Source organism: Aedes albopictus, unplaced genomic scaffold (genome assembly GCF_035046485.1).
Source record: "Aedes albopictus strain Foshan unplaced genomic scaffold, AalbF5 HiC_scaffold_408, whole genome shotgun sequence".
NCBI lineage: Eukaryota > Metazoa > Arthropoda > Insecta > Diptera > Culicidae > Aedes > Aedes albopictus.
In genome coordinates this window covers 1-22,139 of record NW_026917208.1, presented here as the reverse complement: position 1 = coordinate 22,139, position 22,139 = coordinate 1, and the positions used below count along the sequence as shown (strand labels likewise).

Genomic DNA, 22,139 nt, shown 5'->3' with positions numbered 1-22,139 from the left:
TTGGGATATCCTAGGTCATCCGAACTGTTCCTGAGTTCAGATCGTGAAGTCTACGGGTGTAACGGTAGCTTCTTTCATTATACAAAGCTACGATTTGTAATCAATCATGTCCAGTAAGTTTTCTGAAAGCTCAATAGACAGTATCAGGTCAGTCAGGATATCCTAGGTCATCCAAACTGTTCTTGAGTTTAGATTCAGAAGTCTACCGATGTAGCGGTAACATCTTTCATCATATCAAGCTAGGATATGTATTCTATTATGTGCTCGAGATGTGGCTTCGCCATATCTTCATATTAACTGGAAGTTCTTAGTTGTAGGGAAGTTTAGCAATCCTGAAATATCTCAAAGGTATTTTGGAATGGCTCTGAGTTTCACAGAAATTGACGGATCTGGGTGGGTTAGACTAGGTAATGTAACTTTTAATAGCACAATTAATGACTACAACGAATTAAATGTTTCAAAGGCACAGAGCAATGCCTACTAGCCTTTGAAGAATATCAGTAAATGTTTTTTTTTATCTGTATTAACGAGATTTCTGTATGAACAAAAATCTAAGAGGGGGGAGGGGGGACCTAGAGAACATTCTTACCTTAGCCTCCAGATCACTCGAATTCTTTTTTTTTCCCCGTTCCATATGGCGCACTGGATTTGCTGACTAAACGACTTCTTTCTGTATAATAGCTGCACACGGTGAACCAGGCAAATAAAAACCCATATATCTGAGGGGAGGATAATCCGGTGTCAGTACATATAGTGGAGCTGGCCAGTGGCCATACCGTACCCATTGACTAACAACGCACACGCCTCTTCTCTTCTCTTGATCGGGTGTCAATAAAAGCACTGCCCGCACCACGCCAGCAGCTTGTTTAATTTACACCATAAAAATCGAACGTGTAAAAACAAAAATATTTTGATTGCAAACGGAAATTACTGGCGCATTGCTGCTGGATGGCCGATCCCGATGCGATGCGGTAGTTTGAGCGCAGATATTTCGTTAAAAAATATTTGCTGCCTTGCCCTCTCTCGCGTACACCGGGACTTTTCCGATGGTTCTGATGCCATTATAACGAATTTTATTACATTTTCCCGTCCATTTGATCATCGGTTTCCACCATCCCATCTGTGCGCGCGAGTATCTGGACTCATGTGAGTGTGTGCGTGTTTGCATATGCGACCCAGTAGAGTGCGCATTTCACGCGTGATTGAAAGCCGCTTCAAAATGGTGCGTATCGAGCCGAGCGGGTGCTTCATATAAAATTCCCATCATAAACCAATCAATCAGTTCGGGTGCGGGAGCGTGTAGATTCTGCTGCTCCACTTTAAGCGTACAGCTTGCCATCATCAAACATTCCCACTCGTCTCCTCAACCTTCCCTCATTACTCCACCTTGCAACGGATTAACGCGCATTTTACTCGCGTTCCACACTCGATCTTCTTCGTATTCGTACATATGTATTAATCGTTGCTTGCACCTACCTATCAGGGTCTTTCAAAACAAATCGCCTATTTATAAATAAATCGAACCTTATTTTGACCATAGGAGAGGGAAGAATGGAAAATAGGGAGCACTACGGCCCCTGACGAAGAATTTTACCCCCAGGGGTAATTGTACCCCCGAAAGTTACCCCCAGGGGTAACGCAGGGTGCTCAGCAATCAAATGACTTGCTGTTGGATCACCGCACAGTATAAATATCTCTTTCGCTCTCTAGTCGTGTCCAACACCATCTCCTAATATCAGTTCACGTTCCATCAAGCTTACGAACGCTTATTTGAACAAATTCACTCTCCCTCGCATACTCGAAATAACATTCCAGCTCAGTAGATATAACGAACTATCAGTCCAACGGTACTAACTCGTCATTTCTTTCCCTTCTTTCCATTTCAGAGCTGCAAGGTGTGCCACAAGCAGTTTGCCAACGTGTACCGCCTCCAGCGTCACATGATTTCCCACGACGAGTCGACGCTGCTGCGGAAGTTCAAATGTACCGACTGTGATAAGGCGTTCAAGTTCAAGCACCACCTGAAGGAACACGTGCGCATCCACTCGGGTGAGAAGCCGTTCGGATGCACCAACTGCGGCAAGCGGTTCTCCCATTCCGGTTCCTACTCCAGCCACATGACCTCGAAGAAGTGCATCAGCATGGGGCTGAAGCTGAACAACAACAACAACAACAACAGCTCGGCGGTCAGTAACAACAATAGTAGCAGCAGTCCTAGTGGTAAGTCGGAGAAAAGTGGACGTCGATCCGGGTCTTACCTCCCGGGAGGAAGCCCGGCAGCCGCCGGTCTATCCAACGGACAGCTCTCGAACGGTCAGAACACGACCAGTAGCACCAATCCCAACGCATTCTTCCCCATGCTTCCGAAGTATCCCAACTACGAAACGGCTGCATTCCTGGCCTCGTTCAACCACTTGTATCCCCTCAATTCGGTCAATCCCGCATTCAGCCACTACAACATACATCGCCTGATAGAATTGTCTGCCGGTGCGGCTGCTGGTTCGGCTCCCACCGCAGAATCGATGGAATCGCTGCTTCTCAAAACGCAACAGCAATTCAATGCAACGCTCAAGTCGGACCTGGGCCGAAGCTCAAAGTCACCCGACGTAAGCGTCCATTCCGACGCGGAAGACATGATCGAAGAAGTGACCGAGAATGAAAACGAGGAGGAGGAAGAGCCAAAACTGGTCATGGATGTGGATGACGACGATGAAGAAGACGACGCACAGGAAGATGAGGAAGATGCAGAGAAAAGAGACATCAAAGTAGACGAAGATGACGACGAGGACGATGAAGAACAGAAATTTCCAATCGAGCGACGTTCCATGCAATCTTCACCGGTCGTTCCCGGGAGCACAGACGCTGTTCCAATGGCGAATGACTACCGAAACATTCTCGATGACATGAAGCAGAAAATACTGGATGCTGCGCATCGTATGTCTGTCGGAGATCAAGTCATCCACCGGCAATCCACCCCGATCAATGTCAGTGCAGACCCGATCAAAATGGAACGCCCCGAATCGGTCTCATCGCCAGAACTGAACATTGATATCGATCGCAGTAGTCCAAGTCCTGTCCCGGTAGCCCCTCCTACTCCGCAAATCAAGGAAGAGTTCAAAGAGGACGAAGACATGGAGAAGATCGAAGACAAGGCGCCAGTTCTTCAGTGTCAACAATGCCAGGCCACCTTCAACCATCAGACGGAACTTGTTCAGCACGAGCAAGTACTCTGTCAGTCGCTACTCCTACAAAAGCAAATTGCGGCGGCAGCCGCTGCCGCAGCAGCTGCCAGCAACTACCTGCCAATGCACAGCGGTAGCGAAGACGACACGGACTTTGACGGATCCAAGACTTCCGCGGAACGCAGCGGAAAGGTCCGCGTACGAACCGCCATCTCCGAGGAACAACAAAACGAACTCAAAAAGTATTACGCCATCAACAACAAACCGAATCGCGAAGAATTCCAGGTGATTGCCAAGCGAGTCGGCATGGAAGCCCGTGTCGTCCAGGTGTGGTTCCAAAACAACCGATCGCGGGAACGAAAAATGGGTAACCTGATCAACAACCGCAACCCGATTCAAGCAGATGGCGCAACGCCTGCTATGTTCACTGCTGATCAGTCCGCACCTAGTCAAACGGGATCGGAAACCGATCAACCGCTCGATCTTTCCGTCAAGAAACCAGACTCGATCCCTTCCGGTTCGCCACGCTACGGCACGGCTCCCTGCTCGCAACCCGACACCGCCAGCCTCCTCGACGAAGCCATGAATCTCAGTGTGAAATCGTCCCGCAGTTCCACCCCCTTCAAGGGTTTCTATCCGTACAATCAGTTCCCCCCGGAAATGATGATCCGTCAAACGCCCTCGCCTAACGAAGCCGCCGCCCATCCGCGTCAACGGCCTCCTCCGATCGCCGCGGCAGCGGCCGCACCCGGTTATGCGCCCATACCTCCCTCGGACAGCGCCTTCCTCGGAATGGATCGCTTCCTGCAGCACTTTCCGCCGGAGCTGACCCGCGGTCCGCCAATCCGCGCCGACAGCCTCAGCCCCGGTGCCCCCGAGAAGCGACCGTGGCGCGATCTGGAACAGTACCACCACAACGGCCACTCGCCGTACGACGAGTCGCAGCAGCAGAAGCTGCTCCAGCTGCAGCATTCGATGCTGACCGTGCCGAAGCGAGTGCTCTACTCGACGGCCAACACCGGCAAGGAGCAACCGGACGCCGAAGGCCAGTACATCTGCGACCAGTGCGATAAGGCGTTCAGCAAGCACAGCTCGCTGCAGCGGCACAAGTACGAACATTCAGGTGAGTGTTGGGAGGGAAATGATTTTACAACTCATTCATTTAGAGTCGGGGCAGGGGTTCCCAATGTCATTTAGGGATTGAGTGGTGTTTTGTCTGGATTCCCCTCAAAATATCGAACTTTCGCTTATTTCCACCACAGTCTGAAATTCGCACGAAAACCGTTCAACGATCAATGATCGGGCCCTCTCAGTTGAAACTCTCTGAATTGGACCGAGATAGCTGCGCAGCGTCCGTTGATGCGGAATGTGACGACTCCCAGCGATAGATCGCGTACGGAAAAATTAGAACACGGCCTCCGCCGGTGCGGCGATTATTATTTAGTGTGGCTTTGATTGATAAGAGCTGACCTGAACGTAAAACGCGATTTACGCGGCAATGCTGTTTTTCGCGCGCTCGCGGACACGGTGTTAGACGTCAGCATTGATTGGGCCGTAACGTAAATGGGGGTTTTGACAGTAAACAACCCTCGCGTCCACCGATCGGAGATAGTTGATTCGGGGTGTGGATTGATTAGCTTGGGTAGGTAGGTACTTGAAACACTCGTCGTCCGTGGATCCATGGGCGGGCCGTGGCGCAGTGATCCGACGGTGAACTGGATTTTCGAAGTTATTTTTGGAAGGGTGTTATTTTTTCCCAATGTAACAAACAAGCGATAGGTATATTTACAAAAACAACTATTTTGGATGATTCAAAACAGCTCAAAATAAGCCTAATCGCATTTGCTGTAATCAGGCTCGTGACAACATCACACCTTCGTTCCTTTCATTGGTCCTATCAGGCGTTGTAATACGTCGCTCGTATTGACAATTCAACAACAAGGTAGAAAACTGATGGCGTTAACTGAAACCACAGGGAATCAGGTATTATCAGTTATGCTCTATTGATTGATTCCCAAACTTGCCTTCTGGTATTTGATTTTCTTTGATTTACAGCTCATTTACGAGCACTTTGGAATCTAGCAACACATCCAGATATGATAGAACTTGCTTACATAACATTATCTAAAATCAAGTTTCACTTCTCGCTTGAACCCTTATTCAAATCTTATGCTTTCATATTTTCTGATACATATCATGCAATACAGGTTTCTGCGCTTGGAAGTTATGATTGAAACTCGAAACTCATTGTCCGATTACATTTTGAAGTATGACGATTGATAGAACCTGATGAAATGAATATTTTTCGACGCCTTTCAAAAATCAAACATGGCGACCGTGACATACCGCACTAAAACATTTCAACACGAGTTACTATCGAATCAGCTTGATGATGTTGAACTATTTCCGGATTCATACCTAATTTGAACAATAAGCAGTGTTGGTAAAACGTAATTATCAAATCATATGGTTGAGTTGTTTCACGCGCGATTACTCGTCAAACTCATCATGCAAAGTTGACTCGTGATTTCACTCATTACTTTTCTACTCGGTGATCTGCACACTGCACATATGGTGATTTACCTTTTATCAATTTAAAGTTCGGAAACAGTTGATCATCATCCATTTGATTCGATAGAAACTCGTGTTGTGGTTCGGTATGTCACGGTTGCATTGTTTGTTTTTTAAAGCGTCGCAAAATATTAATTTTATCAGGTTCTATCAATATATAACTATCCTCGCTATCCCAATCAAGTAGACTAGAAGAGGTTCTTAAAAACATCATAAAACCAAAATAAAAGGTATATGGTTTTATGACAGCTCTAAAACATCTACAATAATTGGTTATCGAAATGTTACTTGGGATTATTTACAGTGAAGTTTTTAGGATTGAATTATAGAACAAACTACCTATTATCTTCGCACCACCAAATCGAAGTCGCGGCTTGCTTGAGAGTCGCGAAGTTATCTCATGCGAAGCTAATGTCAAAGCTAAAACAATGAACTGACGGCGGCGTCGTCGTAGCGACGACCTCAAACCGTGAACAAACAGGTCAACGGGACGCCTCACACACCAATCTAAGGGTGCTTTTACACTCTTTGCCCTGACGCCAAATATTTGACCACTTTTGACAGATAAATTTTGGCAGGTTGTTTGGCTCTGTTTATCCCTATTCGTTTTTCGAGAGTGACAAATATTTTTGTTTCCCAGGTACACCTTGGTAAAAATTTAACTGTCAAACAGTGTCATACTTGCTTAAGAATGTTGCCTGTTCAAGTCAATTACAAAATTGTAGCCATGAAACATAGTCATTAGACTGGGTCAACAAAGTCGATTTTTTGGAACAATGCTTTTTCGATTCCTTTTAGCGTCCAAAACAACTGTGCAAGCGATTGGTTGCGTCCCCATATTCCGCTTTGCGATTGAAGTTTGTATGGAATTTAGTATGGGAAAACGTGCTTTTTTGCATTTTTCCAATAAATTGAAATTTTTCGTCTAAAACTATCTAACTAATGACGTTGAAACATAGCCTAGGATATGCCGAAAAGCTTTGCCGAATAAAATCTCAGTTTTTGGCCTAAGTTACCAAGCGAATAACTTTTTTCACAAGCGTCGGATCACTTTGCGGTCTTCGGCAAAGTTTTTCGGTATATCCTAGGCTATACTTTAACGTCATTAGTTAAACGGTATTAGACAAAAGAATTCAACTTATGAGTAAAATGCAAAAAAGTACGTTTTCCCATACTAACTTCCATACAAATTTCAATCACAATGCGGAATACGGGGACGCAACCAATCGCTCCCAAATTTTGCACAGTTGTTTTGGACGCAAAATGGAGTCAAAAAAGCTTTGTTCCGGGTTGCTGCGGTCAAATTTAAAGTTTCTCCATACAACGTTGACCCACTCTAATAGTCATGGTAATTTTAACTATGAAATTGGCTGCCAAATTAACCAAAGTGAATGGTAATGGTTACTATTAGGAGATCTGTCAAAGTATAGTTATTATGATAAATTTCGATAAAATTAACACAAACTTTCGTCAAGATTAGCATATTTTGCCATAGTAAAAATAAGAACGTTTTTTCTCAGTGTAGGTTGACAGGTTCTATTCCCAGTCGGCCCAGGATTTTTTTGGAATGGAAATTTGTTTGGCTTACCTGTCACACTATTACCAGATAATGAATGATCAATGAAAGAGAAAGCTCTTAGTTAATAACTTTAGCTGGCTTTATACCCGTTGTTGGCATGTTACTCCTAGAAAAAGAAGAAAAAAAGATTATCGATGACGTTGATACTGATCCCATGCAATTTGAGCTATTCCCGATGGAAAAGTTAGCTGTCCGACTCCTTTTCACAATACAATATGGCAAATTATAATGCAAAATAATGGTTATGAAATATTGGTCTAGCCATAAAACCACATCGAATGATCGGACTTGGTGGATAACATTGACAATTTATTTTGCGACGCCATTCCGAAATCCTACATGGCGACCGTGACATAGGCTGCCTCTAGCAATGGAGCCACGCAATACTGGTTTCTGTCAATTGGCTTCATCATCATATGAAACATTGAATGCGTTATAATACAGTCTCTCAAAATGGCGTATCATAACTTCATCTGTTAAATTCTAAGTTTTATTCATGATGATGCCTCATAATACAGGACGGCTTACTTAAAACCATTATGGCGACCATGTAGTGTTAGGCCTTAGATATTGAACCATTAGTTTATTCTGAAAACTCCTCGAGAAGAGTTTCCTTCAGAGCATTCAAAAATAGGATTCTAGAAAGAATTCTCTAAGGCTCCAAAGTGTTTACTTATTGCTAGGAAAATGCTTAATGAAAATTCTAATTGAAGACGTTCTGCAGCAAGAGAAATCTAAGATGAATCTGCAGGCATCATTCCCAAACTAATACATGTGAGAATTTAATTTAAATACCAGATAGACAGCATTCCTGAAAAGTTTCTGGTAGATTAGTGAAGACATTTTATATGAGCAGTTCTTGCAAGAATTCTAAGGCGGAAATGCTGAAGTGTATTCTGTCTGATCCCGTAGGAGAAATGTTCTCAGAAGTTTGTTCCGTCGTGGAACAAAGATTTTGCGGGGTGAACGGATTCGGGATCAGTAGCTCGATTGTGGGGTCCCCAGTTATCCTAATGGTTAAGGCTATGGATCGCCAAACCGGAGACGACGGGTTCGTTTCCCGTTCCGGTCGAGAAAATTTTCTCGACTCCTTGCAATTAATAACTGTGGAAGTGCTCAAAGAACACTAAGTTGAAATGAGGCAGGCTATAAGTCCCAGTGCGGACGTAGAGCCATAAAAAAGAAGAAGACGTTCTCGTTCAAAAAGTTGAACGCGTTCAGTTTAAATGCAACACTGCATTAAAGAAAAGCCTATTTTAAACATAAGGAAAAATCTTATAAAAAGTCAGCAGCTTCTACACTGCCCATATTCGCATAGTTGACGTAAGTGCCACTGTAGTTTTCAACACACTTTTGCAATTTGACCAATGAACAATAAAATAAAGTTTTTTTCCGTTGACATCTAGCTAGTGATTGGATCTTGTGCTCTATTGAATAAAAGTGGTCACAATTACTCACATGCGATAGATATTAGCTTGGGAATACTGACATTGTCAATGATGATTACGTCTACTATGCGATCATGGGCAGTACAACTGACTGTATATATTTGTAATAATCAAACTTGAAAGAAACCCCTAGGGTAGAAGTTTTTTTTTATTTTATCTGTATTAAAGAGATTTTTAGTCCTAGGCTAGTTCATCTCGGGACCCACGCTTTACTTCCCTTCCGAAAGAAGAATTCACATTTTGCGAGTTTGTCGGGTCCTCGGCGTAATAGTCAAGTGTTCTAACCATCACACCAGATCAGCTCCTCCAGGGTAGAAGTAATAATTTTGGCCAGTCGGGTGTTTTGGCCGTAGTACGTTATTCAGGCTGTTGTGATACTTATGAACACAGCCAACCTGATTGAAAAAAGTGGGTTTGTGTGCATTGATGCTTGCACGAGGATGGCCAAAATAGAAACCAAATTTAAGAATATGACGCTGACCTTTTATTTTGGCCAGTGCCACTTTTAATACAAAAATCAAGTATTAGCTTTATTTCTGTATTTTTCCTACAAAATATAGATCGAAATCTTTCATCTGACACATTGGTAGTTTTCACAGGATTCATGGTTGTTTTTATAAAAATGATTTCCCTTAGACTGACCAAAATCAGTGCTCGTACCCAATAACAAGGAAAAAGAAGGAGAAATCTCTAGTGGAAATTCAGCAGTTGGTACATGAAAACACACTGAAACGAACCCAAGTAACACACTTGTCACAGAAGTGTCACGGCGGCGCAGAAGACTTACTGGGCATGATAGATTCATATCATAGCTTTGTATAATGAAGGAAGTTACACCCGGAGACTTTAGGATCTTAACTCAAGAACAGTTTCGATGACCTAGGATATCCCAACTAATCTGGTACTGTCCGTTGAACTTTCAGAAGACTTATTGGGCATGATAGATTACAAAACATAGCTTTGTATAATGAAAGAAGTTACCGGTACACCCATAGACTTAAGGATATAAATTCAATAATAGTTTGGATGACCTAGGGTATCCAGAAAAATATTCTTCATAAAAATATTCTTCATAAGAAACACGCAGAAAAAACTCCATAATCACGCTCGGAAAAAATCCGGCTTCAAAAGGTTAAGTACCTAGGATTAAAATGGGATGTTCATATCCGAGAAACAGTCGCAAGCTCCTCATCTTTATGCGGAATCCTGCGAAGAGTAGTACCGTGCCATGCCCTAATACCGTGACCTTAAGGATGCTCTTCACTTCAAAGAGCCCTGTAAAAATCAATAATCCATGTATCTTGATTTTTCAAACGCTATATTATTGCTTATTGTGTGTATTATGTATAATAAATATGATAAATGGAATTCCAAATATTTAATTCATTGTTGAAATCAAAATTGTAAAACATTGTTCCTAATACCGTGTATGTGACCCGCATACATTGGTGGTCCTTTGAATCATCACTATATCAATCATACTAAGTTCATAATTAAAAGAATCTGTGCATCAAACGTTGCCTAGAGGTTTGTGCAATTGATTCATAAAGTAAAAAGTATCAATAATATTTTCAGTTTGCAAGTTTTAGCCGAAACACGGTGTTTGGAACACAAAAGGATCCATGCCCTAATACCGTGTATTGATACTTTGCACTTACATTCTGTAAATATTTTTAATTGCTTGTTTTTTTAAATACATGTGTGCCAAATTTATCACGCCTAACTTGAGAAGGTTTAACATGCTAATGATTGAACTAGTTACTCAGTTAAAAATATATACACTTAATAAAATATTTGTGTTTTTTTTTGTCAAATACACGGTATTAGGAGGCACACGGTATTTGGGCATGGCACGGTATCCTACGTTCTTTAGAACGTACTTTTTTTTTAACAATTTTAACTTCCGTGTGCACTATTTTGACTGTACAACTGTCATGACTGTCAAGATTCTTATCAAAATGTGATACTGTAAAACGTTTATAAAAACTGCTTAAAAACTTCCGAAGTTAAAATTGTTTGAATGTTACAATACAAAAAAAACATGTTTGCTAATTGCGACTTTGTGCCATATATACACACTTAAAACAGAATGCCGAGATCGGCTGTGTAAATCTCGGTTAAAGTTCATTTGCTGAATCTCGGTTAAACATTTGACGTTTGAAGTTTGGTGCTAGCGGCACCCATAGGTGCTGCTATGAATAAAATTGATTTTTTGCCGATATTTCAGTTAAATTTAAGTTGCCGAGCACTCGGCTGTGCGGATCTCGGCAAAAGAATGAAAATTAGCCGAGCTCAACTAAGTGTGTAACTTGTATACGGCTAGATCGAATCGAATGAAATGTCCGCACAATATTTCTACATGTATACTTCACATACAGAATACTTTTCCTTGAAATCGGTTCAGTATTTTTGGCTCCACAGTTAAAACGGCAAAAAAGTGATATTCTCCAAAAAAAAAATGTTTGTCCAAGACTCTTAAATGATAAGTTCCTTTAAATTGAATTGAATTGAAGATATATTGTCAATTCGGTTAAATAGCGGACTTTTCAAGTCGCAAGAATCGATTTATTTTCCAAACCATACGTCGGACCTAACGTCACATACAGTGCGCTGTATTGCGTATCTGGTAAGCTACACAGCACACTATGCGCGACGTTAGGTCCGACGCATGACTTGGGAGATAAATCGATTTACGCGACTTGAAAAGTCCGGTTTTCAATCGGATTAGCAATATGTTTGGGATGTTTCAAAGCGCTATGGCATTACAGTTTGATTACGGAATGTGCTTGGCTTTGTGCGAAAATCTTTTGCTTTAAGTCTCTATAATATAGCTAAATCAAGCAAATCAATATTTTGCTTTACGAACTTCCCCCAGTTTTTACCAAGATTTCTCCATAGATTTGGTTAGACATTTCTTCGAAAATTGCTCTAATCATCTGTGTTAAAATTATGTCAGCTAGCCTACAACAAGCCCCCAAGGATTTTTCCAGAAGTTTTTGAATAACATAGAATACATAGATTTTAGCTAATTTTTTCATGAAATAATCCACCTGCTTGTTTTTAAAAACGTCCCCGAGTTCCCACAAATCCCGTAAGAGTGGCTCTACGCCATTTGGCATAATGTCATGTGGCATAATTCCATTTGGCATTACATAAGTGACCCGATTTTGTCAGCCCCTTCTCTGAACACATTTTTTGCTCTCTTTAAAAACTCTAACAGTTTTTCAAACTTTTAATCCGTCTATGTTCTCCATCTCAGCTGTAGTTTGATGATAAACCATAATAAATTGGTAAAAATTTGATTGTTAGATAATGACAGCAAAAAGTTTGTCGCAAAATGGGGCTGACAAAATCGGGTCCTTACTGTATGGCATTTGGCATAACGGTCATTTGGCATAACAAGTATTATGCACATTCTTACCAAGAAGTCTGTTCTTCGTAGTATGCCAAACAGCATTATGCAAAATGGCCTTTATGCCAAATGACATTATGCCAAACGGCGTTATACCAAATGGCATTATGCCAAATGGGGTAGAGCCGTAAGAGTTTCCACTAATATTGTTTCTGTAGATTCCATCAAACGTTCTTCTAATTATTCACTCAAAAATTATTCTAGATATCTCTAAACATTCATTCAGGAAACTACATTCATTTGTCCTGTATATTGATGATGATGATGATTGTGTACCCACCACCAGCGCAAGGATTACCTATGGCTTTCACGATTGTTTTGGTGAACATTTTGACCGGAGTATAAATTTATGCTCCACGTAAGGAGGCACAAACCAACCTGTCAAACTCCATAGAGAAAAAATAGGATGCCGTCCCTTTGGTGTAACGAATTGGAGCTATACTAATTTATTTCAACTTCGTATAAAGTAATCTTGCTCGCGGGTCGCGACTTCGGGGTTAAAGAAAAAGACACTGACACGTTCAATGCTTCCTGTGAGCTTTTCCGCTCTTTGAAGGAAGCACGACACTAGACGACGGACTAGCATGTAACGCCCAGTGGCACAAGCTGAAAACTTTTCCTGGCAGCTGTGGCGGGAATCGAACCCGCGCTCCCGATGCGACCAGGAGCTTGGTGACACTAGCCGCACGACCACGGTATTACCAGAGGTATTACTCTTCTCATGAGCTAGACAAAAGCGATCTAGAGATCAGAACCAGTGGTTCACAATCTCAAACGGAGACGTCACCGCCGAAGAGTTTGAGGTCACCCATCAATTTGTTCTTATCTTCGTCATTTTTCCAGGGGGAGCGACACTAGTTTTGCCAAGCCAAAAAACCTAAAAAAAGCCGAAAAAAGACCAAAAAAGTCGCTAAAACCCGCAAAAGTTTTGCGTAAACTTTTTGTACTTTTTGTAAAAAATATGTCTTTTTGTGTATGTATTTTGTTTTGTACATTGTACTTGAAACAAATCTTCGAAGCAAGGATGGGAACACTCACTTGCAAAGAGTTACACTCACTTGCTGTTTTCTCAGCTCAGAAGCATGCAATCAAGAAACGATGTATGAACAATTTTTGCCTTGTGGTTTTGTCTAAAAGTTTTCCGAATAGAGTAAAGGTCGCACACGCACACCGAAATATATTTATTTGACGTCAATCATTCGTTTACTGTTAGTTACATATGTATGCTTAGTTGTACATTTTATATTGCACTATTCCACTAAACAATATTTATTAAGTTCTTAAGTTTTGAGTATCATAAAAGTATTTTTTCAATTTTGTCCGAGTCATGGTTGGATCAATCCTTTCACAATAGGCAAAAGTCTCGACACTAAAAAATAACTTGCTCTCACTGTTGTTTGTAGGCACGCTCAGAGAGTGTTGGAAGTGGACATCTAAGGACCTAAGGAGACGGTGAATTGCGAGGAAAGAACGTGGGGTTAGGTGGGCTTTGGGTTCAGGTTGGCTTTCTACTTCACAGAATTGTTACTTGTTCTGTGGCGGAGTTGGTTAACGTGCCCTGTCTAGCGAACTTTGGGAGAAGTGGGTTCAAATCCCACCAGAACTACGTGGATTTTTTCGCAATTTTTTCACTCAATTTGTCCTATTTTCAACACATATTGTGCCTATGAACTTCAGGCATTACGTATGTCTAACATACCATTTCGGTTGGTTATCCGAAAAACAACAACATTCGTGCTGAATCCTTTCACAATGTTGATTATAAGTGGACATCATCTGATTTAATGGACCGAATTTAGCGTAATTACTACGGTTAAAATCTGCAGCAAATAAGTTTCTACTACGCAGTTGGCGAATTGGAGCATATAAATTTAATTTTGACAATATACTAGACGAATCAATGCGTTGAGTGGCAACATCATTAATAAACGACACCATCGCACACTCTCGGCGCCGAGAGAGCTGCGAAGGCAACTCTCCACGATGTGAATGTAAATTACACTCACCTCGTTGAGAGTCGCTTTCACAGCTCTGTCACGACTTTGGTATGCGTTTACGACCCTTACTCTTTTCGGCAAACTTTTAGACAAAAACACAAGGCAAAAGTCGTTCATACATCGTTTCTTGATTGCACGCTTCTGAGCTGAGAAAACAGCAAGTGAGTGTAACTTTTTGCAAGTTAGTGTTCCCATCCCTGCTTCGAAGAGTCAGCATCTGACATGTCTAAATAGGAATGTTTCGTGTTTCAGCAAGAAAAAATATGAAATAAAAATGAATCCAGATCATATGATTTCTTTCTTTCCACGATGATTTTAAGTACGTGGCAAATACCGTTCTTGACTTGAAAAGTTTAGGACTATTGGAATTCTACTCTAAGTTTGATACACTAGTACATAGTAGTTCCGTTTATTGATTACACAATGCCGATTACTATAACATGGCAACCATGACATCTTTGTTATACCTTGAAACCTTTCAATGGATTAGGCAGATCGTAAAAGCCGTTGTTTGATATGGTCCAATATGACAACCACTCAACGCTGGTTCTAGTATTGATTCATTAAGTAATATGAATTTCGATTGATCGAGCATGTAGATTTCCTGCTATAGTCCATTTTACGAGCCGATTTTATGAATGAATTTTGACAGGAGGTAGTGTCCAATAACCCGTAAAAACCAATATCATCATCAACATTGTTGTCACTTCGTAAAATGGCTCATTACAAGAAGCTTAACTATACTTGATATGAGCAGTGGCGTAGCCAGAAATTGTCTCTGGGAGGGGTTTTCAACGGTCAATGATACCTTTTTTGATTTGACATTTAATTTTTGTAAACAGTTATGAGCAACTGTATTCGTAGTTTGAAAATAGCGGCGTAGCCGAAAAAATTTTTGGTCATAAGGCGCTTTATACTGAAAATTTATTCCGCAAATGTTGGCTCTGGGGGGGTTAACCCTAAACCCCCCCCCCCCCCATGGCTACGCCAGTGGATATGAAAATGCATCGTACGACTAAGGCGCAACCCCGTAGTCTCGAGAACTACACGTTCGCTTTGTAAGCGAATGGTCATGCGTTCAATTCTAAGCCACGACAATAAGGATTTTTCGTTAATCCGAAACAAATCATCGATTAACACTGGCCTTCGTCTAAGCAATTGCCCTAATGGAAAGAATAGTTGGAGAACTGCATTTTCGGCTACAGCTAATGCATTTTTCTTCTGAAACAATAACTACACCACTAATGTGCTTTTCGTCTCTAAAATCACTGGTCGAGGCCAGTTGGCCAGTTCAATAAGGCGACCGTGAAATGCAGGTTCTAGAAACCATACAACACGGATTTCTATCTATCGCGCCTGGTTCTTATTGGTTCAAACATCGTGAGATCATGAATGGAATCGATTCAAATTGACGGCAAGGACTGGATGTTTAACGCCATTTTAGTATCTAAGATGGTATACCTAAAGTCAACATGGCGACCGTGCCATGTCGGGCACTAGCTCTAAAACTATGCGATATTTATATCTTAACAAAAAGCAATATCCAATCGATACCATTATAATTTCTAACATATGCATCTTTTCTCTATCCTTATCGCAGGTCAACGCCCCTACAAGTGCGTCGAGTGTCCAAAGGCCTTCAAGCACAAACACCACCTGACGGAGCACAAGCGCCTGCACAGCGGCGAGAAGCCATTCCAGTGCTGCAAGTGCCTGAAGCGGTTCTCGCACTCCGGATCGTACAGCCAGCACATGAACCACCGCTACTCGTACTGCAAGCCCTACAGGGACGGCAAATAAGATGAGGACCAGGGACGGGAAGTTCCGTCCCCGGCCGGTCTCGCCGCCGGCGGTTTCCATCCGTCGTCCTACCACCACCAGCAGCACCATCCGCCTCATCCTCATCCTCCGCCGAGCCGACCGGGACGACGTGGCCGCCGTCCGGGATCGTCGTCGTCGTCGGTGTTCCCTGGGCCACCGCCGCCGCCGCCGCCTCCTCCACCTCCACCACCAGGGTCCGCGGCCGCGGCAGCGGCCATGGCAGGAGTAGTTACACCACCCGCCGCCGCAGCAGCAGCAGTGCCATTCCACCACCACCAACATCCGGCGATGCCGGCCGTTTCATACTTTGATCGGCGGCTGCTGGTGGACAGCTATCTCAACTCGGGCTTCCTGGCGTATGGTGGCGGAATCGGCGGAGTTCACTAGAATGGGGAAGCAGGTTCGAACTTAACTACATTTCGGGAAGATTTGATATACTTTTATATTTTTTTTAAAGTTGATTATTGGTTAATTTATTCGTGGTATTCTTTTCGGCCCCAAAAAGCAAGGCAAAACGAATGATCGTACTTAAAAACCGGAAATTGCGAAATTAACGCACGTAAACTGATCCCAGTTTTATGGCCCAAAATTTGACGCAACCGACGTCAGCTGGCCGGTCGGCCGGTGTGCTAGGTCAGAAGTGTTACTAGAAGCTGTGCATTTATTAAAATGGGTCGCCAATGCCCAGGAAGGCCAACTCCCGCCCAAGGTGTTGACTTCAGGACAATATACTCTTCTTCTTACTCTATTTGCAGTAAGAATGGTTGAAACTCTTAAGCAAGCAACTCGAATCTCATTCCTTCGCTAAGGTTTATTTGTGTAATAGTGGTTATTGAAACAAAAGAAAACTTAGCCTGTTACGATTACTCTGAATTTACTTATTTTTTACGGCTCGTTTTAAGTGATTTAGCGTTTAAGTCGGGTGCCGTATGTTGCTTTGCGCACAAGGCGCGTGCTCTACCTGTAAAATACTCAACGTGAATTCAGTTGCCATATTAAACGGAGAACAATGTGTTGGTTTTATTGGAAAAGAAAAACGATTTATCCAACGTAGGTAACATCATTCAAGGCTGGGTCTAGCAATTATTGTTTTAATTTTTATGTTTTATTTTGTTTTCAAAAATCCTATGAAAATATATTAGATAAAGGAAAACCAAATCCGAAGAAAAATATATACGCATTTTTGGACCACACGGTGTTAACAAGACAATACAATACAGTAAAAATTTACCCTTTAAATCGAATTGATAACCTAACACAAACACACACTTTCTATCTCACTATTGAAGTAACGATTTTTCCCTTCTCCACTTTTCCAAATGATAACAAAGTTCTATTTCAAAATCAAGAAAAACAATCGCAAGTAATCGACACGAAACTAAGAAATCCTTGTACTTTTTTCCCCCATTAAAATATCGAAGTCAACTATCGGAAGCTGTACATAACTCTCAGAATTAGTCAGATTGAAACGCGTCAAAATTCACGGACATCGACATCAACTTTTGCATAGATCTAGACAGGAGTGATTCAATGGTTGAAATTCTCGATTTGGTGACCAAGTCGCGGCCTATGGTTAAAAAAAGTAAACGAACTAACTTATTGGGGGTTATGAGCAATGGTGGACTGACTTTCTTTTGTTGGAGCTTTACTCGCCGTTTCTTCAAAGCCAATTCGTTCTCGAATACCTTAGGCGTTTTGCGTAGTTTAACTTTTATGATGGCCCAAAACTTCTCCGAAGTTCCGGCGTCTCGCCTCCGTAAACCAAATGAAGAGCTTCTGGAGGCACTCATCTCGGTAGATTTGCTCATCGTTATGCTGAACTTTCCATCATGCCAGCTAAACTTAGAGTTCTATGGTGAATTTGTCCAACTTCCCCTTCCTTACTTTCTCAGGAATGGCCTGCATCCACCTTGATGTACGTCTCGTTGTCCATCACGACGCACTTCGGCGTCGTTAGGCACTCCCGATACAGCTTCCTGGCTACCGTGTTTTGTTTGTCGTTCTGGTTTGGTGCCTCCCTGACCTTGTCGATGCGGTGGCCGACACATTTCATCGTTTTTTCGTCAAAGCAGATGAAAACCTCGGTCATCTTCGCCACAGCACGCATCGAAAGATTTGGACAACGCTTGAACAATTTTAACACTTTTCTTGCCTTCACCGGATCAACTGTCGGCGGTATTCTGTCGCTTGGGTTCCTCCCTTGAATGACTTCACCACCCGGAACACAACCAAATGATGCAAAACCAGATGATTTCGGATCCATCTATGAGACGTAGTTGGATTTTCCACAACGGTGAACACCTTTTTTTTGCTGATCATCTCTTGTTCCGATAACTACTTGACAGATTGTGATGATTCTGCCAACGTAAACACTACACTCTTAGTTAGTTCCAGTCAAAATATCACCGATTTTTACCCATGTGGGATCTACCATTTATGGTTCCGGAAGTTTACGGATTTGCTATATTTTAAGGTGCCTTCCGGCTCCGGTTCTTCACCGTTCACTCCACTACTTCTTCACTCTAATGCTGCTCCGTGCTGCTCACTCTCGGAGTGAGTGTCACAACAACACTCTTATGCTCAAACAGTCTACATGTGCAACTATTTACCCATTGCCAAGATGTGTGTACCGACCGAGATACCAAAAGGGCCAGGTCCGCATTTGCAGGGCACCACAACCCACACCATAACACACAATGTTTAAATCTTCGTGTTGATTATTGTGACAACCGCAGCCTACTATGTAAAAACATTTCACTTCAATATGGATTTGAAACAATCATCTGTGAACTGCTTGTGCTGACACACACTGAACAAAATTACCACGATGTAATGAAAATCTTATTTATGATAACAATCGATCTAATGATTTTTAGTCAAAGGCGATGAGCTTGGCTATCCAAATTGGATTTCGTTTTCCTGTTGCCCAAGCAAAAGTGCAAAGTTCAAAGAGTTTTGAAGAGGAACCGTCGCAATACCTAAATGGTTTCGGTTTGGTTTTACGATGATTCTAAGGACCCCAAAAGGACCCTTTAGAACTTATTTTGCTTAAGCAGGTGACTCAATTCGTGTTTTTGTCAGTTATCAATGTTTCCATATGTTATGAAGGCTGCTCCCACTTATTCAGAAATCCGACATTTGAATCACTCTCGTCAATATCCCATCACTCACATTCACCGACAACATGTCAAATGGTTTCAGCAACGCCCAATAATGACGGCGCAGCGACTTCCGCCTGTCAGTACGCGAACTTATACCAGTAGGCTTTGAAATCACATTTCGCGCTTATCGCTTTTCAACGTTACACACTTACACACATTACCAGGTGCTTGGTAAAACCCGTTGTCCCTAAATTGTACAGAAAACAAAAACAGCTGTAAATACTCGCACCAAACACAAAACTCTCTCACACACACATCGAGCAACACGTGTTTTGTTTTGAGTAGCAAAATGAGCGCTTGCTTGTTCTCTATAGGTAAAAGTAAGGTTACATCTCACTGTATAATATGTAATATGTTATAAGCTGTATTATACATTTATAAGACAAACAAATAATCGAACGTAAGATATGGAAATAATACATCGAGTTATATTGTAATCTTTTTTACAAACAAAAACAAACAATGAATAGTCTACAAAATGGAGGAAAAAAAGAAAAAGCAAAGCCAACAAGTCAACAACGAAATGAAATGAAAACAAACAAAAAAAACTGTTAATTTAGAGCAAAACAAGTTGTCGAGTGCCGGTCGTGTTCGGTTGCCGATTCCGAACGGCGGAAACCCCTCGCGCACACGAGCCCCGGCGCACGACAAAGAACAAGTGTCTTTTTGTATTAACTTTAACTTGAATTACTATTTTTATTAAATTGCTACACTGAACGAATTATTATTGAGCATTATTTAGTTATGTGAAACCGTACGCCATAAGGAACGTAAGTGAAGTAAAAAAAAACTAAGAAAATATTATATTTAATGATAAAGTATTGTTAAATATTTCTACGAATAATCGATAAATTCAAGCATAAAAATTCAAAACAACAAAACTTAAAAGATAACCATTCCAGTAAAAGAAAAAAACGAAATGCAAACAAAAACTTTAAGACGCTGATTGATGGAGAAATTCTCGAGGATGGAAAATGTTTTTGCAAGCAAAGCGAACGTGAAAATTCGGTTTTCCGGTGGAAAATTGACTTGAGTAGAAACCTCTTCTTCGGTGTTATTTTAAAGTGTATACACACTGGAAAAATAACGCTGAACGGAGCTGACAGATTCATCCCAGTCAATTTTCCACCCGAAGGCACCTCACACCAATTTAGGCAAATTACAGCATTATAACGAAATTGTGTAACTAATGACATAAAACAAAAAGAATAAAATGTAAGGGGTTGATCTTGTTACCAGACAATAATATAAATTTAACGAACGAACAACGGAATGCCAACCAATTTGCCAACTCCGACAGAGCGTAGCGTGCCATGCCTTCAGCCAGAGCACGAACCACCGCGCGATAACGATCGCACCAAACGGAGAAACGCTTAACGCAAACGCTTCCCGTTTGGTTTGCGTGTGACGTCGCTGTGGTCGGTCGATCAATCGAAGAAACTTCTTGTGCGCATGCTCGCTACCGCCAGTCGTGCTAGAAACATTCTCGCGCTAATTTTTAGCAACATTTTGCCTTATTAAATATTGATTTAACAAAACACAAATCGCGAAATGCTCAAAATTCGCCAAAGCCCCCCACTTTTGCTTCCTCACTTTGTCCCTATTGTTTATTTCTTCGATAAACAAAACAACAGTCAGGTTTCCAAAACAACGAATTTCTCCCGAGTTGCAGTCAAATGTGTTATACACACACTCGAAGTCTTGACGATCTCGGTAAACTGATTGCCGATTGTACTGGTAAAACTATGCCGAATAGCGGCAATCCGTTTACCGCGATCGGTTTCAAAACTCACGAGAGTGTAATGGAAAACTTCTTCGAATGCTCTTAACTAGGTTGTAAGAAACATTGTACATTTTCCTGTTTAGTTTAGTTTTCTCTAATAATTACATTATCTTTTCTTTTTCAATTCTTGTACAAAAAAAATGAAATTATTACTTCATAATTTTCGGTCCACAAGCTAGCAATCCAAAGAATTTCGTGCTCTTTCGTTCCAATTTTTGATTATACTGCAAAAATTCGACTGTACAGCAAACTAACGAACAGAGAGCCACAACGAACAAGAGAGGTAGAATCTAAAGCCAAAAAGTACTAGTGTTTAGTTCTATATAGGGAATAAGTTCAGTTAGCCGCGCACCGCTCGGTTAGATTTGTAAGAATGAGACTTTTCCCCACTATTTTTATTAGGTTACACACGTTGACGATTGTATTAACTTTATGAAACAGATGTTTATGATTTTCTCACTTCTTCCAAAGATTAGGTTTTCGTTCGCGGTAATATAAGTGTGAACTATTTGTGCCAAAGCAAAACAGAAAGAAAAAAAAACAAGAACGGAACGGATGTTTCTTTTTGGTGTCTCACCTTAGTTTTTTTACAGTAACAAAAAATATGGAAAATTAGCAAACATGGCGAGATATCCAGCAACAAGGAATCAAAAAACAGAAGAGAAAAACACGATGAATGCAAACAATGAAAACGAACAGAACTAAAAGTTACTCGATGGAGATGTAATTCGAAGTCAAGTGAAAAGTGGAAACAAAAAGTATGTCTTTAAGTATATGAAAAAATTTAAAATATATTATATATACAAAAATAAAATAATTATGAAAAATTTAAGCATTCGCATTTGAACTTTGAAATATCCGAAATGCAGTTGTGATGACATCCAAAAATGTTATAATACTACAAATGAAAAATATACTTCGTATAGGCCTTCGTATACTCATATTTACCTGAGAAACAACTCAAATTGACGTCAAAAGGCAACAACGGGACACGCCACATCCTTACGGTCACCAGGAAAGAAAAAGAATGCTGATCCGTAGTCAATGAGACCGAAATAGCCTGTGCATTACGCCTGTCCACTTTTTCAACAATTTTTTCTGATTCACAAGTCCGCCTCCATATTTTGATTGGCACCCGAAAAGAAGTAACTGGTCAAAATTTCAGCCAAATCCATTGAAATTAAG

The 22,139-nt window shown here is 41.4% G+C and overlaps 1 protein-coding gene across 1 annotated transcript; it reads left to right on the top strand.

Moving 5' to 3' along the window:
* Window positions 1-1,886: 1,886 nt before the first annotated feature.
* On the top strand, window positions 1,887-21,712 carry LOC134283969 (zinc finger protein 1-like; the record flags this gene model as incomplete). Its single annotated transcript, XM_062843654.1, is given in 2 exon segments — window positions 1,887-4,305; window positions 15,790-21,712. Coding segments are annotated over 2 exon segments (2,619 nt in total), but the record flags the coding sequence as incomplete, so codon positions are not given.
* Window positions 21,713-22,139: the final 427 nt, after the last annotated feature.